The sequence below is a fragment of the Watersipora subatra genome, chromosome 2 (assembly GCF_963576615.1).
Source record: "Watersipora subatra chromosome 2, tzWatSuba1.1, whole genome shotgun sequence".
Taxonomy (NCBI): domain Eukaryota; kingdom Metazoa; phylum Bryozoa; class Gymnolaemata; order Cheilostomatida; family Watersiporidae; genus Watersipora; species Watersipora subatra.
Genome location: NC_088709.1, coordinates 73,302,209 through 73,322,153, shown reverse-complemented (window position 1 = coordinate 73,322,153; position 19,945 = coordinate 73,302,209). Strand labels below are relative to the sequence as shown.

General features: G+C 30.6%; 1 protein-coding gene across 1 annotated transcript in view; it reads left to right on the top strand.

Annotated features, from left to right (window-relative positions):
• LOC137388541 (hepatocyte growth factor receptor-like) overlaps positions 1-16,225 on the top strand; it is a 93,299-nt gene extending 77,074 nt beyond the window's left edge. Inside the window, exons 16-18 of the mRNA XM_068075026.1 lie at positions 13,016-13,160; positions 15,711-15,878; positions 16,151-16,225. Coding sequence (XP_067931127.1) covers positions 13,016-13,160; positions 15,711-15,878; positions 16,151-16,225 — 388 coding nt within the window. The remainder of the gene's footprint in view (positions 1-13,015; positions 13,161-15,710; positions 15,879-16,150) is intronic.
• The last annotated feature ends 3,720 nt before the right edge of the window (positions 16,226-19,945 follow it).

Here is a 19,945-nt window from a genome sequence, read left to right as displayed (position 1 = left end):
ATTATTCTCCTATTTATATTTGACACATATATTTGAAAAATTTTGAACTAAAACATCTTTTATCTGCTTCTGTTCACAACTTCATATTTCAAACGTATGTTAGCTGGATTGACAGTGATAATGTTAAAAAATGCAGGCTTTGGAAGGTCATACGATGTCTATATAAAATTATATTAGAAATTATGCACAAACCCTTCTTATGAAGTGAATGAAGTTTAAGTTCATAAATAAAGATTTAGCTCAAAATCTTATGTTGGATACAAACATCTTATGTTGGATACAAACATCTTATGTTGGATACAAACATCTTATGTTGGATACAAACATCTTATGTTGGATACAAACATAGGTTCAAATATCCTTAACAAAACTTCACTCAATTTTTAATTCTCCTGATCTGTCACAACCTCGTATTTGAGTTTTAGAACAGTAGTACTCAAAATTATGATAGTCAACAACAACAATAAACTATATTTGGTCAAATTTTTAAAACTACGTACATGTATTTTATAAACATTCCTTTCCAACAAAAATGCAAAAACTTTGGTAAGGTTGCGTGAACTGTATTAACAAGTCTCATCAACCAAAATCAACCAAAAACCTGTTTTCTCCTGCAGAAAATTTGAATATAACAGATGTGTGGATAATTCTACCACAGATATAGCATTTAATATAGATCTCGTTGATACGGTTAGCAGTGCAAGCTTTGCCTTTAAACGTCTGCAAAGCTTTTGATAGGATATGCCACACTAAGCCATTATAAATTTCTTTTGCTCAGCACCCCATGACCACTACATAGTTGAATTTATTCAGAGCTTACTCACAGATTGTGTTTAGAGTGTGAAGTCATGTGTGAGTGGAGTCATGCTATCTGTGCTGAAAGATTAGGGTTTTTCCAGGTACCATAATAAAACTTCTACTGTATACATCCGTTAACAACCTAAAACCAATGACAAAATTTTGTAAATATGCTGGTGACAACACATTATACAAAGTTGTATTGCATTGTAAGATCAGCATAACAGAATCCACAAAAACAACAAATTCCATATTACTTTCTAATTACATAAATCTTGTTTAGTTAGCAACCAACCTTCCTATATTCAGTACACCCTTACATCACACGAATTTATTTTTAATTAGTACTGATTTATCATGGTAGTTTTCACTCATCCTAACCTACTTTGATTAGCCTTGGCCATTAGAATGAAGTTAAAATCAAAGCAAATCCAAATCAGTGTGATGAGAAGGTAAACAATCAAATAATCTTAATAATCCTCAATAAAACTTTCAAACCACACGATCATTGCTTTTGATAATCACCCAATATACTTTGGATAATCAAAGGTATATTTTTTAACAAAAGTTCTCATGTAAGACTCACAATAGCTATTGTGATATCGAGCTTGCTTAGTAGTGCATGCGTGGTAATGAGCTATTGAGTGTATCCATATTTACTTTATACTTGGTTTTCAGAATAATCGGTGTGATAAGTTAGCTTATGGTTTTTGCAGTGCTCAGAGACTCTTGGAGTTGTTTGCTGTAGTTGTGGTTATGACTACTATGCAACCTGGTCAGCAATAGCTACTGTCAAATGAATACCAATTAGATTATTCTAAATTGTAAACCAGTCAGGCCCTATAGTGCAGTTTTTTTACAAATTGAATTTTACTTTGGTGTGTAAATGTACAGCCACCCATGGATTAAAAATCAATAAAATTGCATATTATCAAGCTATATATAATATTTCATATTACTAAGATATCATGATTAATCTGTGGAAATGTTCTTATCATTTTTATCATGGCGATGTTTTAGGGCAAAGTATAGCTCATCAGACTATATAACTTGAATTTATCTAAAAGTTATCCAACTCTAGTTTATCACTTGCTTTCCTACATGTATATCTGCTGATTTATACCATCAATGATAATTGTGTAAGCCAAGCTTGTAAGCATTATTTATAACTATTTTGGAAACAGAGAGAGATGTAACTTCAAATACGTACCCAGGCATTATATTGAGTAGATAAGGCCAGAAGTTAAACACCAGTAGCAGTGGTTATTGGTGTCAGCTAAACACTTCAATATAATTAAAGTCAGCCAAATAGTTAATTACAAAAACAAGTATGATGTTAAAACTTGTTTAGCTAACTACTCGGATTCGAAATAACTAAAATTAACTTTACACAACATACATGTACATCATTTTGTATGCTGTGTCTTTTATTAACCATAATGCACATCATTATGGTTAATAAAAGGTATTTGAGAAATAATTAGCAACTGGTTACAAAAGCGCTGACTGTAATATATGTCTATATGCGCCCCAACTGAATGCCCGGTATTTCCTGGGTAACAAAAAGTCTTTGCGCAAAAAACTTATTTTTATTTAACATACACAAGATTTACTATTCTAAATTTTAAAAATCATATTATAAGAAAATTCTTTTTTGTGTTTGAAATAAGTTAAGGAAAAAATAAACAACGTGTACAAAGAATTGTACACGTAAAAATTTATTACTGTTGCAGCAGAAGCTTGTTTTATTCAACGTTTTGATGGATGATACTGGTACCTCTCGATACTGGTACTTAAGTAAAAATAAGATATTGGACTGTCATTGTTTGGTATTTTGTCTGACCAAATTGAGAGAGAATGTAGAGGCAAGTACAATACAAATAATACAATTGATTTTGTAAACAGCAGGCCTATTTAGATTTTACAGATTTACCAAAACCAGAAATACGGGAGTAACAGCACTTGAAATTTATAAATGAAAAATGTGATTGATGGGTCGTAATGAAAATAACCTTTTAAAAACATTTCCAAAAAAACAAAAGTATAACAGGTAATATTAATTAATCACAAAAAGGTATAATCTGGATAAGTAAGGATTTACCTACATATACATATACCTAAGTATATGCAAGAGCATTAGAAATAACAACACTGGCTCGGCCTAATGGCTAGGTCTGCTTGTTTGTAGACTTACAATTTGAAGTGTCACGAGTTAAAATTCTCTTCAACTAGTCTTTTTACCATTTTGTTTATGACTCTTGGCCCATATTAGGACATGATACACATAAAATCTTGTTGGTTGCTCTACAATCTTCTGCCACAATTATCATAACCATCAATATTCATATTGTTAGTATATCAATGAACATCAAGTTCTTCTGTTGGAGCTTCAATTCCTCTGCCTAGAGTCATCTTGTCAGAGTTATGCCGACTTTGGTTCCTTTTCATTTCTCTAATTGTTGAAATAAAGTTGAAAATAATGAATAGTAAATGTAGCTAAGAATACCAAATCTAAATTTTATTTTCAACTAGAAATATGCAATAATGATATTTGTATTACCATTTTAGAAAATGTGAACCAAATGTTAGTTGTTGCATTTGAATGGTAGTGATAAGGATATACCTACATATATGCAAAAGCATTAGAAAAGGTACCAATGGCTCGGCCTAGTGGTTAGCTGTGCTTGTTAGTAGACTTATAATTTGAAGTGTCACTAGTTAACATTCTCTTCAACTCGACTTTTCATCCTTAAATTTTAATCACTAAAGCTGGACACACCGATGAAAACAAAACACCAACCAAAAGACTAACAAACACCAAAAATTATATATATAAATATATGCACATACATGTACATATATGCTGATATATGTGTGTATACATCATTTCAAAGAACTTTTGCTAGTTACTCTGTGTTTTTTAAACAGATAAACAGGTTAATTTGGCCAATTGCAAGGCCTGTCTGTTTTAGTCTACCAAACTTGTTGAACCTCAATTTGTTTGCTGCAGCTTAAACACGTTGAGTCATATTTTGGAAAAAAACGTAATTTTAATCATCGACATGTTCTTTCAGATTTTCTAATCCTATTTGACATCTGGATTGTTGGATTTGCATATTTCTAGGAATAAATGTCAACTTCGCTTTTAACAACATGCTTTATCTCTTTGATTAGCTTGTCTATGTTACTATTTGTAGCTTGATCATAATCAGCTTAACCATGGCTCCTAAGTTCCACATCCGCTACAGTGGTTTTACTTGGCCCCTTCAACTTGAGTGACTCATCTGCTCAGTGAGTTTATTAAGGTTCTCCAACTTGAATGTCACATCTGTTACAATGTGTTTACTAGGCTCCTCCAATTCTAGTAGTCTAAGAAGCCAGTCTAACCATTGATTTGGGTAGCCTTCTGAAATATTCAGCTGTTTTGAAATCTGTTAGTTGGTACCAGATTATATGGTACAACATGAGTTTTTGATACAGTTCTACCGATATATTATATTATCTACCAAGCCCTACTATCAATTCATAATAATCATTCAGACACGATTTCATTGCAATTAATCTTTATCTCCAAGTCTCATGACAATATATGGCTCTTTTCTAGTAGATTAGACAGGTTTTCATTGATTGATAGCCTGAGATAATTTATATCTGTCTAACTACTGTGGCAGTATATCCATTACCAACTAATTATAAAATGTTTTTAAGAATATCTCTAGTCAGGCTGCTAGGAGTGCATATTTTCATAATTGCATAAAAACCTTTACAACCAGCCGCAAGTATTATTGACATAGAAAGTATTGACATATATTAATGATAATTTATTTTTACTATTTTATAATGCACTGTTATATCACAGGTCTATTATTAAATGCAAGAAATGCTAACAATTACTCTACTTTTAATGAAAAACCCTTATCTCATGCGTTTATAGTTGAAAAACTCCAAGTAAAAGTTGTGTGTAGAAGGCATATTTTTAAATATATACCAAACACATACCAGTTAGAGCCTGCTCATTTCACTCACATCTTGCAGAAAAATTTGCCAAAAATTACAGACTAAAATAAAAACAGAAACCACACACATTGTTATTTTATTATGTAAAGTATTAAAATTGGTATCTTGAAAGCCGTAGCAAAAATTTTAATTAAAGCTTAGAACCTTTTTTTCTATAGTAGTAGCATAAAGTTTTTAGTTTTATAGGCAACAAAATCTTCAATCCTAAATATTTGTGTCTGTTCTATAAAACGAGCAACTTATTTACACATTTTTGCTTTTTTTCATGATCGACATTGCTGGTTAAAATTAATGGCCAACAGCTAGTAAACATCACTCGTGCTCCGCACCAAATACACACTGAATAAGGTGTACAAGTTATGAGTCAATAATGTGTCAGAGTCAACAGAGACACATGGTTTTTTCAGCTCCTAATACAAGACTGAGAATACCACTAGCAGGTGTTTGCGCTGAAGCAAGTCCTAGCTCCAAGTCAACCTTGTCTCCCCCAAGTTTACTAACCGACTGACTGTTTAACCCATGAAGTATATAAGTATCAGATTTAACGATTCCATTCTGTGACTGAAAGTTCGAATCTTCAGACCGGTAAGTTAATTTAATAGTTTAAAGTAATTGTTATGCAGATGTCTGGATAAGCAGACATTAAAACCATACAAAGTACATGTGGGGATTCTTATCACAAAGATTTATCAGCACAGCAAGAATTAGAATAAAAATAATAACAGAAGCTTGCTTTTGTTTCTTTATTTGAGGCTGAAAGTTTACTAAAGGCCTTTTTTAATTTAATGATCATCTTTTCTATTTCTCTAAAAACTGAGCTATATTACTTGTTTTTTTTTATTTATTTGTTATTAGCTATATTTAAGCTCTGTTATTTATACTTGCAAACTTAAATTCCGGATTAGCAGTACACTAAGTAAACTGTGCTATCTACTAAATAATACTCTTGTTGACTTGTTCAATACATCGTATACTCAAAATATTTATAATATACTAGCTTTTGTCTGAAAGATCAAAACTAAACATGAGGAGGTTTTCTGGATGCAAATTTGCTTTGGCTTTTTAAGCTTTTGCAAGTTTTAACAACAGCTAAATAAACTTGTATTTCTTCTCACCCTTCTAACACAGCATTCATAAATTTATCTAAAGTGTTTCAATTAAAATACTTTTGCTTTTAAATCTAGGTGTAACTCTTCAATCTGAGCTCTGAAAAATCAGTTAAAAATAAGTGATGTGATACTCCTTTTTTTAATTCTTGATTCGTCTCTATGTCTGTTAGTTTCCTTTTTTAAGTAAAGTTACTTGTCATAGCGAGCTTTAGGACACTCACTTATTTATATAAACAAGCAATCAAATCAGATGAAAAGGTTCGATACAGATGGTGGGTCTTAACAATTTTTTAGAGAGGCTCAACAGACATGAGCTGATAGCTACTATGAATAGTTTTATTATGCGTGTCTGCTCAATAAACTTATGTATGTATTACCTTGAAAAATCTGTCTTCATTTATAATTCCTTTTAAAAAGGTTTATGAAAACATCTTTTGAGTGACAGCTACACAAAATTTATCCTAAAAAAAGCACTAAGCATTCTATTTTTAAGTTTTCCAGGCTTGGTGAAAAGTGACAGCATAAATAACGTTATCTTGTTTGTAGAAGCATTCACTACAGAACTATCTAATGTGACTTCTTGTTTGGTAGTATAAACATTTTTTATTTAACTAGTTCAATGATTATTTGACTAGCTGTTAATCAATTGGTGAATGGTGTTTCTTGTGACACCATCTTACGTTGTCAGGTTAGTAGTCAGAAGTGGGCTGTAAAATCTTGATTTATAAGGGGAAATTATATTTTTGTTTCACTAAAATGGCAGCAATTTATAAAAATTTTAATCAACATAGATTCATAATAAAACCCTTTATAAGGATTACTTTTGCAATGTTGTCAATCGAGATTCTTATAAGCAGAAGGGTTTAGAAAATATTTGAAAAGTTTGAATGTTGTAATGCTGCATTTCTGACTGTTTCCTTTGAGACTTTTTCAGTTTTAAAATCTTGAAAACATGCAGTAGCATTGGCTTATACAATCGTTGTATTGTGTGCCAATCAGACAAGTATAATAATACTTATAAATGTCAGTTTACATCTTGCTCACTCCATGAGTCATCTTACATAGTTATGAAGCCTCCAAGTCCTTCCTTGAAGCCTCATTTCTCATGCCTGTCATACTTATTGAATCCGATTGCAAAGAGTATGATTTCTAATCAAAGGTTACTGCATTAGTCACTTGCTTTTCAATTGTTAAGTATTTTAGTGATTAGTCTGACAAACTTGTATTTAAAATATTGCAACTGTATCCTTTTGCTATAATTTTTTTTATGACTCTTGGCCCATACTAGGACATGATACAGGTAAAATCTTGTTGGTTGCTCTACAATCTTCTACCACAATTATCATAACCATCAATATTCGTATTGTTAGTATATCAATGAACATCAAGTTTTTCTGTTGGAGCTTCAATTCCGCTGCTTAGAGTCAGTTTGTCAGAGTTATGCCGACTTTGGTTCCTTTTCATTTCTCTAATTGTTGAAATAAAGTTGAAAATAATGAATAGTAAATGTAGCTAAGAATACCAAATCTAAATTTTAATTTCAACTATAAATATGCAATAATGATATTTGTATTATCATTTTAGAAAACGTGAACCAAATGTTAGTTGTTGTATTTGAATAGTAGTGATAAGGATATATCTATATGCAAAAGCATTAGAAAAGGTACCAATGGCTCGGCCTAGTGGTTAGCTGTGCTTGTTAGTAGACTTATAATTTGAAGTGTCACTAGTTAACATTCTCTTCAACTCGAATTTTCATCCTTAGATTTTAATCACTACAGCTGGACACAATGATGAAAACAAAAACCCAATAAAAAGACTAACAAACACCAAAAATTATATATATATAAATATATGCATACACATGTACATATATGCTTACATATGTGTATATCCATCACTTCAAATATTTTTTGCTGGTTGCTCTTTGATTTCAAACAGGTAAACAAGCTAATTTGGCAAATTGCAAGGCTTGTGTGTTTTAGTCCACTGAACCTGTTGAACCTCAATTTTTTTTGCTGCAGTTTAAACGCATCCAGTCCAATTTTGAAAAACACATGATTTGAATCATCAACATGTTCTCTCAGATTTTTTAATCCTATTTGGAATTTTGACCGCTGAATTTGCATATTTCTAGTAATCAATGTCAACTTCACTTTTGACAACTTGCTTCATCTCTTTGATTAGCTTGTCTATGTTACTATTTGTAGCTTGATCATAATCAGCTTAACCATGGCTCCTAAGTTCCACATCCGCTACAGTGGTTTTACTTGGCCCCTCTAATTTGAGTGACTTATCTGCTCAGTGAGTTTATTAAGGTTCTCCAACTATAGTGGCAAATATGTTACAGTGAGTTTACTAGGCTCCGTCAGTAGTCTAAGAAGCCAGTCTTTAACTACACACTTTGATAGCCTTCTGAGATATTCAGCTTTTTAGAAAACTGTTAGTTGGTGCCAGATCCTTATACATGTAGTACATTATGGGTTTTTGAAACAGTTCAACCGATATATTATCTACCAAGCTTCACTAACATTTCATAACAATGATTTAGACTTGATAACAAGTCTCATGACAATATATGACTCTTATCTAGTAGATTAGACAGGTTTCCATTTTCTGGTAGCCTGAGATAATTTATATCCGTCTAACTACTGTGGCAGTATATCCATTACCAACTAATTATGATAAGTTTTAAGAATATCTCTAGTTACGCTTCTAAGAGTGCATATTTTCATAATTCCATAAAAACCTTTGCAACCACCTGCAAGATAGAAAGTCGTGACATATATTAATGATAATTTCTTTGTAATATTTTATAATGCAGTGTAATATCACAGGTCTATTAATAAATGTCTAACAAGGCTAACAAAAAATGTTAACAATCACTGTGTTTTTAATAAAATACCCTTTCATGTGTTTATAGCTGAGCAAATATACTGTATATAAGAAGACATATTTTTATATATATACCAAATACATACTAATTAGAGTCTGCTCACTTTATTCACACCTTGCAGAAAAATTGGTCAAAAATCACAAAGACTAAAATAAAAACATAAGCCACATACATTATTAGTTTTATGTAAGACATTAAAATTGGTATGTTAAAAGCCATAGCAAAAGTTTTAATTGAAGCTTAAAAACTTTTTATATTGCAGTAGCACAGAGTTGTTGGTTTTATGGGCAACAAAATCTTCAACCCGAGATATTTGTGTCTGTTCTATAAAACGAGAAGCCCATTTACACATTTTTGCTGTTTTTCATGATAGAAACTGTTGGTTATAATTAATGGCCAACAGCTAATAAACACCGCTCATGTTTGGTAACAAATACACACGTAATTAGGTGTTCTAGTTATGAATCAATAATGCATTAGAGTCAAATGAGACACATGGATTTTTTAGCTTTTAACGCAAGACTGAGAATACCACAAACAGGTGTTTGCGCTGAAGCGTGTCCTGGCTCTAAGTAAAACTTATCTCACCATAGTTTAATAACCTTCTGACTGTATAACCCATTAGGTCTAAAAGTATCAGATTTAACGATTCTCCACTGATACCAGAAGTTACCATCTTCAGTCCGGTAAGTTAATTTAATAGTTTAAAGTAACTGTTATGCAGAAATCTGGATAAGCAGACATTAAAATCAAACAAAGTACAAAGGGTGATTCTTATCACAGAGATTTATCAGCATAGCAAAAATAAGAATAGCAATAATAACAGAAGCTTTTTTTTTGTTTCTTTATTTGAGAATGAAGGTTTACTAAAGGCATTTTCTAATTTAATTTAAAGATCTTCTTTTCTATTTCTCTAAAACAGAGCTATATTATTTGTTTTCTTTTGATTTGTTGTTTGCTATTTTCAAGTCTTATTATTAATACTCGTTAACTTACAATCCAAGTAAGCAGTACACTAGGTAAACTATGATATCCACTAAATATGTATTACTATAGCTACATGTACATTATTTGTTTTTATTTATTTATTTGTTATTAACTATTTTTAAGCTTTATTAATAATACTCGTTAACTTACACTCCAGTTTAACATACACTAGGTAAACTATGATATCCACTAAATATGTATTACTATAGCTACATGTACATTATTTGTTTTTATTTATTTATTTGTTATTAACTATTTTTAAGCTTTATTAATAATACTCGTTAACTTACACTCCAGTTTAACATACACTAGGTAAACTATGATATCCACTAAATAAGAAGACTTATTGGTTAGCTCTATGCATCGTATACTCAGCATCTTTGTAATATACTAACCAGTTTCTGTTTGAAAGATAAAAAGTAGACATGAGGCAATTTTCTGGATGCAAAGTTGCCTTCTCTTCAAAGTTTTTTTTATAGCTTTAGCGACAGCTAAATAAAATTATAACTCTTCTCACCGTTCTGACACAGCATTCAGAAAAATATCTAAAGTGTTTCAATTACAATACATTTGTTTTTAAATTTAGGTTTAACTCTTTAGTATGAGTTTTGGAAATAATCAGTTAAAAAGAAGTTACGTGATACTAATATTTGTAATTCCTGATTCATCTCTATGTCTGTAAGTTTCCTTTTTTTAAATAACGTTACTTGTCATAGCAAGCTCTAGGACACTCCCTTCTTTAAATAAACAAGCAATCAAAGCAGATGAAAGGGTCTGACACAAATAGTGTAATCTAACAACCTCTTAAAGAGACTCAACAGCCATGAGTTGATAGCTACTATGAATAGTTTTATTCTGCGTGTCTGCTCAATAAACTTCTGTATGTGTTACGTTGAAACATGTGTCTTCATTTATAATTCCTTTTAAAAAGGTTTATGAAAACATGTTCTGCATGTCAGCTACAAAAAATGTATCATAAAAAGAAAGCACTAAGCATTCCATTTTTAGATTTTCTAGGCTTGATAAAAAGCGACAGCATAAAGAAATATATCTCGTTTGTAGAAGCATTCACTATAGAATTATTTCTTCTGACTTCTTGCTTAGTAGTATAATCGATTTTGTATTCAGCTAGTTGAATGAATATCTGACTAGCTGTTAATTGATTGATGAATGATGTTTCTTGTGATACTAGCTTAAGTTTTTAGGTTAGTAGTCAGTAGCTGGCTGTAAAATCTTGCTTTATTAAGGTAAGATTTTTTCTTCTTTCACCAAATAGACAGCATTTTATAAAAATTTTTGTTTAATAATAACTAACAAAAAGCTTTATGATAAATACTTTTGCAATGTTGCAGATCAAGACTTTTATAACCAAAACTTTTTAAAGAATATTTGTAAAGTTTAAATGTCGCAATGCTGTATTTTTGACTTTCTCGTCTGAACCTGCGTCAGTTTTAAAATCTCGAACCACATGCAGTAGCATTATTTAACCAATCAGTGTGATGTGTGCCAATCAGACAAGCATAGTAATACTTCTAGATGTCACTTTACATCCTGTTCACTCTGTGCGTCATCTTATGTATTTATAAAGTGCTTAAACCTTTCCTTGAAAGTCTCATTTCTCATCCCTGTCATACTTATTTAATCTGGTTGCAATGAGTATGATTTCTAATCAAAATTTACCGCATTAGTCACTTGCTTTCCCGTTGTTATGCGCTTTATTGATTAGTTTAAAAACTTGTATTTAAAGTTTTACAGTTATACTTATTTGCCATAGATATGTGTATGACTCTTTTGCTATACAAATACTGTACATAAAATCTGTCTGATGGCGCTACAATCTTCTGCCACAATTATCCTAACCATCACTATTTATATTGCTAATACAGCGATGAACATAAAGCGTTTTTGTTTGTAGCTTTAGTTCTGTTAGATTTTTCATTCTGCTGCCTAGAGTCAGCTTGTCAGAGTTAAGCCGACTTAAATTCCTTTTCATTTTTCTAATTGTTGGAATAAAGTTGAAAATTATGAATAGTAATTTTAGCTGAGAATACCAAATGTAAATTTTAATTTCAACAAGAAATATATAACAATAACATTTATATTATCGTTTTAGACAACTTGAAGCATAAGTTAGTTGTCATAGTTAAATGATAGAGATACCCGGATATTGTAATACCCGCTATTTTGGTAAGACATTTTTTAAGAGCCTTTAATTTTTAACTCTATGTTGTTGACTCAATTCTACTTATATGAAGTGACAGAATATAGTAAAGTTTTGATAAAGTCGTTCAGAAAGAGTGTAAATTTTTACATTTTTACATTGTTCTTTTTAAGGTGAATCATGACCCTGGATGTGAAAATACTATCCAAACTAGACTGTTTGTTGATTTTAACAGCACTTGTTACCAGCATAACAGCTCAGAAAGATTTTGGTCCACTGAACAGTTTTTCTGAGCTGAATTATGCTGAGTGGCTTAAAATTGTTCATATTACAAATTCCCCCAAAGCAAAGGATAGCAAGTTTTCAAATACCAATAGATATTCAAGTAAACACCCCATCAGGAAATGAACAGTGCATTCCGACAAAGGGTCCTTAGTGCTTGACGGAATGGAGGAACACAAGCGTTAACAGTTCATGGTTAACAGTTCATGTGACTTTCAAGTACCTTTTCGATGCCCAGATATCAATTGCAGCAGTCCATTTAAACCAGTTGAGTTGAGAAATTTTGCTTCTACATTTCGCTTTGTTGCTACCGACAAAAATGCTTATGAACGACAACTAGTCAGAGCACCAGAATGTGGACTTCAAATTACAGTCAACTCTCTTAACTTCAGCATACCACAAGAATCTTGTACTCTCTTGCCCGACAGCCCACAATTAGAATAAATATATCTGAGTTGGACAAAGGAGCTACTCTTATGTTTACACTAAAAAAACAATCATCGTAAGTTCACCTACCAGCTATCCAGGTATATCTATTGTTCTTGACTTTTTAGGATATTGTTGACATGTAGTGGCATGTTGTTGACATGTAGTGATGTATGTGCAGACTTTGCTAAATTTTTTACTTTTGATGATAAAATTTCAGTGTCAGCTTAAAATTATATTAATTTTGGCAAATATACTTGTTTAAAAGGCTAATTTTGGTTGTTCTGTAAAGTGCCAAATTTTTTATTCATATTTTAAAAATAGTATGTATTTTTGTAGTAAGGTCTTTCTAAATATCACAGCATTGAACCAAAGTGGATCTGAAATAGTTTATATGGAAATAAACTCTACTCACTCCTACACAGTTGGACCTGCTATTGAGAAAAGCTATGAGCTGTTGCTTTTAGGAGAGTTTGTAATTTTGGTAAGTAAGAAGTATTTCTGTACAAATGCAATTGGAATCTTGTTTTTGGACTTAAACTTTCATCTTACTTAATTTTACATTGCTCTACTTCATTATTGAGCATTTTTATACAAGAGACTGAAAATACTGCTTCTATTCTCTTTATATATATACATATATATATCTATATATATATATACATATCTATATATATATATATATATATATATATATATATATATATATATATATATATATATATATATATATATATATATATATATATATATATATATATATATATATATATATATATATATATATATATATATATATATATATATATATATATATATATATATATATATATATATATATATATATATATATATATATATATATATATATATATATATATATATATATATATATATATATATATATATATATATATATATATATATATGCTTCAATGCTTATCGTTCATCTGTCGAGTAGTAGCAATAAATTTTTGTCACCAGCAAATCACCTTCACACTGAATTTGAAGTTGCAAGTCTACTAACAAATGCGCCACCAACAAGGCTAAGCCATTCTTATCATGTCTATCGCTCTTGCCATGTAATGTACATTCTTTTTTTGTTCATTTATTATTATTAATTAATACAGTACATTATTTAATGCCCCCTTGGGTTACGATGTACCAGTTACAGAAATTTTTCTCCTCACTATATGGAACATGAGGTTTATTGTCTTCGCCATATGAGAACAACATTTTTTCAACTTCCTTCCGCCAAAATTTATTGACAAAAATTTCCCTTAAAATTAAAATTTGACTCTCGGTGTACTGATAATGACATTCAAATAAAACTGCTAATATGCTATTTGCTGAAACTTTCCCACAATGTCTAAAAGAGATACATTTACACAATTTTCGCTATCTCAGCTCAACGTTATTCATTATAAGTTGTAGTGAAAATGGAACAGAAAACAGGTCATAAAATTTTAGCAGATGACAAAGCTGAAGTTTAGTTTAGTAAAATACATACTAAAACCTAACGTTAGGGATGTGTTGAGTAAGCTAAATTCATTCAAGTTAATTTCAACATTTGCGCTATAGGTCTGTCTAGAAAGTAAGAACTCCCTACCATACGTACTGCCCGTAGTACGTTGTAATGTTCCATTTCATTGCAGATCACAACCACTAAATACATTAAAATAACTGTAGGTAACTATAATTACTAAGGTTAACATATTATTTGGTTGCTTATTTTTTATATGAACAGTAATGTATACAATTTTGACAATCTTTAACAAGGAGTGTTTGCATTAAATAGTTACTATGGGTTTTTATACCACTTTAAACGGCATTTTCGCTTTACGATGCCAACACGGAAATGAATTAATATCATATAATTGTATACTAATTCATTTTTTTTGTAGTCATATAAAAACAATATTTATTTAGCCAATAATAATTAATTATTTTGCATTTACATGTAAACAGTTTCATAGTTGATATATTTTTCTCTCAATTTATTTCAACTGCACAAACATTTTTTTCTCATGATACGAAATTTACGAAAGTTACAATTGTTTGAGAAAGTTTGAAAACCTTTACAGCTCTTTTATTTTTTTCAAAGTTTGTTTGAACTGCACAAAACAAAACACTTTTTTTTGTTGTGAAAAACTTGAATGTTAGAATAGTAGCTGTTGTTATATGTTGAATACAAATAAATTTTTTTGAGCAAAGACTTTTTTATTGCCGAGGCAACGCTGACCGTTCAGCTAGTCATATGGTATATTAACCCACTTGTCTTTTTTCTTCCTTTAGGTAATTTTTTTAAGTAGGCCTAATGAGCAAAATATTTTAACTGAATATATTGAGACCAGCAACCATTCAAAGCTGACAACAATGATTGCAGTGTATGGGCAGTCATGTTATGCTGCCTTTTTCAGGTTAACTGCTAGATGATTCTGTCTACTTTTAGAGTTGAGCTACTGTTTAAATTATTTTGTTTGAACTAAAATAAGTTTAAAGCATAAGATCTATATAATTTTTAAAAGCATAGCATGTTCCTTGATACAGTATTTATAGCTAGTATCTTGTGTAGTCCTTTACTATCCGCATCTTTAGGTTCAGTAAAATATTAAATAATTTTCGATACAAACTAACATTTTTAATTTTTCAAAATAATCAATAGTTTTAATATGTTTATAACTATTTAATTAAATAATTTTAAATTTTAGTGACAATAGTTGATATACAGTAGTTAAGGGTTTAAGATATTTATGTTTTATCACCTATAGCTAAGATATACTGTGAAAAATTTATGCAGAACCGTTTGGCCATACAGAACCCGTTCCAGAACTCTTTGTAGGCCTCAATTTACCTTAAAAAAGTTTACAACTAATTATGGGTTGCCTCTATGAGCTGGAAAAAATACTTGGTAAAATATATATATGTTACTTTTTTACATAAATAATGTTCAATGAAAGATGTAGTTTCAGCAAAGCAATCAAGGTATTGCATAATAGCTAGTAACACAAAATGATAATGTTATGTTTTTCAGTTGATGTCTAAAGGATGGGCAGTGTTCTCTGAAGGTGAGTTAGCTCGGACAGTTGGTATTTTATCAAACTCTACTGTGGATGAGATCAAAGTTGGATTTGGAAGTGATGACTTCATTGGTGAAGTTACAAATATTCAGATGCATGTACACAACAGTTATAGATTCCAAGTAAGTCTGCTCTACTTTTAAAAACACATTTATAGACTGAACTTTTCAAAGTTTTTGTAATAGTGAAAGCTGTATTCAAGTTTTAAATCTTGTAGAAATATTGTCTTATTTAAAAGAAAAGTTTACGTTATTCACTCAATAATTTGTATTATATTATGTTTGGCTGTATTTGTTAGCAAAAATATATTCCATTTGGTAAAATGTCATTTCACAAAATTTTTAACTTGGTCTTTCCGACATAGCTTGTGATAGTTTTCTATCATTATTTGTAGTCAGCTATATTCTATGTATTCTGGAGAACCACTCGCCAAGTACCAGTTTCTACCAGAATGTGGATGCCCTTCTGAATACTTTGACACCTTTGGCCTTGCGTCAAATACGCATAAGACAGATACATGTACAGATGGTATAAATAACTTTTCTCTGACAGAGTTAAAACATTATGAAAATTATGCTGGCAAATGGGAAATCTTTGGAAAGAGAGGTTGGATATCTGACTTTGCCGATGAAGCAGAAATATTTATAAAATTTTCTCAGCCAATGTTGGTAAGTAAATGCTATGTTATCGTATATCATTACAAATCTGGCAACTAAAGAACTTTTGATGTAAAACATAAGAGTCTTTTGAAAGAGTACAGTCCTTGCAACATGCACCTTACAACGAGCAAAGTTCTACTATTATTTCAAAATTTTCGCATGCTATAAAACAGGTGTTTTTAATTAATAAAGTAGTAAAACCAAGTTTTGTTGACTCGAACGCCTCGTTGACTTGACTGGTTGGTTTGATTTTTTTTCAAAGAGGTCAAGCTGATATAATCATCAAATACTCTAAAAGATTTAAAACTGGCCTTTTTCATAGATGATAATTAAAGTCTTTCTAAATAGACCCTATGTTATATAAAAACTTTGTCAAAATCAATAATCTGTAAAAGTTACATGGTTTATACTAAAGAACTCTGTGCAGTAAAGAGTATTGCTTCATGAATTATGAATGGCATAATTTGATATTAATAGGTACAGGGCACACACTACCTTTACCATATAACCTAAATGAACGCAAAATTTTAGATGTAAATTACAAAAAATTATATACCTATTTTTATATGTTGGATGACTCACAACTCTAGCCATGCGTCGTGCACAAAAAAGAAATTGTAGGAGGTTTAATGTGCGCATTGTGGTTGTACCTAATTACCTTGATTAACATATTTAAACTAGGGTGCAGCATATACACTATACAATAATACATTATTTAGCAGGGAATTAATATTCTCAAGCGTAATTCATTAGAAATACATTTATCTATAGACATTTGCTATTACTGGAAGATTCTATACTGAATACGATTTCAAGTCTCCTTTGGCAATAGAAGTAGAGATTATTGGACCTGATTCTGAGCCCAAAGCTCAAGTATTTGTATCTAAGAACTGTTATGAAGACTATGGTATACCACTCACACCTTTAACGTTGGAGATGATTTGGCCAAGACTAACATCCCGGAAAAAGAGAAGTGTCAACCAGCCCTTGCCTCCAAAGTGCTACAGGTTAGATGACCATATATTTTTAACCAGATTGTAAGCAACATTTTTGTTGGTTCTGACTGTATATACAACGGCGTTTACTTTTTATATATGACGAAGTTATAAAGCAAAATGACTAATAAAAATGGCTGACACCTTGAGATATGTCTAGAGAGCTAAAGCTATATTAAGAGTTTTGTTTATCTATATATATATATATATATATATATATATATATATATATATATATATATATATATATATATATATATATATATATATATATATATATATATATATATATATATATATATATATATATATATATATATATATATATTTCTCAGAGTATGTCTGTCTGTGGATCTGTCATTTTGCCTATAGCTATTAAAATCTTGGAAATAAAATTCCGCACTCTAAATGGCCAGCAACAAGTTTCTTATCCAGACGCTTTACCACTGAACTACAAAGGCATATTGATCAAAGATGTTTTCATATACCGCATACCCCATGTGCATGCTAATTATTTTGGCATTGCGCCCAAGCATTACGGTGCCCCTGTTCAGAAATATTTTGGGATCTAAGTATATGTAGCGCAATGCTTTTTCGTCTTTTTCGCTAAAGCTAATAATTTATCTCGAACTTAAAATTTGGCAATTGTTGTGCTGATTGTATACCTTACCAAAATATATACGCTGTATCGACATTTCGTAGTTTACATACTTGCTATTTATTTCACATCTACATTTAGTTCTCTACTCATTTATTTCAGCTGCTCAGAAGACTTTTTCTCAGCTATACTTTGTTTCTTGGATTCTGATTTGTACCTTGCATTCCACAACCATTAAATAAATAAAAAATCTTTGTTCGTTTGAAAAATATTTTTACGTTATTTCTTTTAGTTTAAACTTAAAACATCTTTGTTTGCATGAATATTTTTCAATTTGTTATTTAACATTTATTTCAATAGCGATATAGTATATTAACAAGCACAATTCCTTTTCGCATCAGACGAATATTACGCTTGTTACAAATGTGTTTCACAAAAATTCCTATCAGTGCTTGCTTTGTGTATGAGCTCACACATCTTTCCTTCTGAACCTAAACAATTAGTAACTCCTAATTAATTTCACATTTTATAACAAAATTGTGTAAGATTATCTGTACAATTTACTGTATGATTTATTGTCTAAGATTATCAGTTATTCCTCACTATCTTATATTTACATACATTTACATACTTTGATAAATATATATATAGACATATAAATTTACATTTTGTTATTACATTTATAAACTTCTTATAAATTTTGAAGTTTATAATATGAATTTTTAAAGTTTGTTTCATTATTGTTACTATTTCAACTTGAATTTTTTTAAACATAATTTGAGTATCGCGTTTAAAGTTTAAACCTTATTCATTTCTCTATCATTGTTATTATTACTTAATTTACAATCTTTATTACTAATATTAATTTTTCATTCAACCAATTTTGGCAGACATCGTTCTAATAAAATTTCAAATACAAAATACTACCATATTCTGTCATTTTTTTTATCTGTTAAATACTTGTATTCCCAGAAGTTACACAGTATCTAATGCCTCCAAAGAAAAGAACCTGCAATGATTTATCAGAGGAAAGAGAAGAAAGAGTTAGAAAAGACAGGCTAAGGAAAGCCGCTGCTAAAAACTTAGAAACTGAACAGCAAAGAAACGAATGCTTAGCAAAGGCTAGAGAAAGGAGAGCACAACTTCGAGCATCACAGACTGAGGAACAACGTGCACAAAGACAAGCGCGTAATCGAAAAAGTATTGCAACTGTAAATTTTTTGGAAACAGGCAAACAACATGCACAGAGGCAAGGTAACCCCTTTGTACTGCATACGAGAATGCATACAGCCACCATTGATTTGTTCTCCCAGGAGCATGGCGCAAAAAATGAAACATTACAATGTACTACGTACAGAGTTTTTACCTTCAAGACAAACGTATAACATAGATGCTGAATCTAACTTATATGAATTTAGCCTACTATAAAACATACTCGAAATAAGTTTTTGAATGAATTTTAGTAATATTTTAACTAAAATTTTATCACTTATCTGTTTGCTAACACGTTTTTATTATAACCAATAAAAACAGATAAAATGAAGTCCTAGCTGTGAAGGGAAAAGAGAATAGTGAAGGAAAAAGATTAATACAACAATATAACATTCTAACGAGCAAGGTTGACTCCGAAGCATGTTTCTTTGACATCGGGAAGTAGTTCTTCCTTGAGGAAAATTCCTCCCTTCTCGAAATGCGAACAAGACAGCGTACAGCTGATGGAATGCGCCTCTGGAATGTGCTTCTGGGATGACGCAATGTATGAACTACGAATCTTTGACACTGTCCATCTTTGAATAATATGTAACACAAAAAGTCAAATACACTTGAGTGATTTCCAATGACTGAGACAACATTTAGGTAGCCCCTTTGTATTGCATACAAGGATTCATAAAACCACCATAAAATGTATACATTTTGGTAGTTTATATGCCTACTGG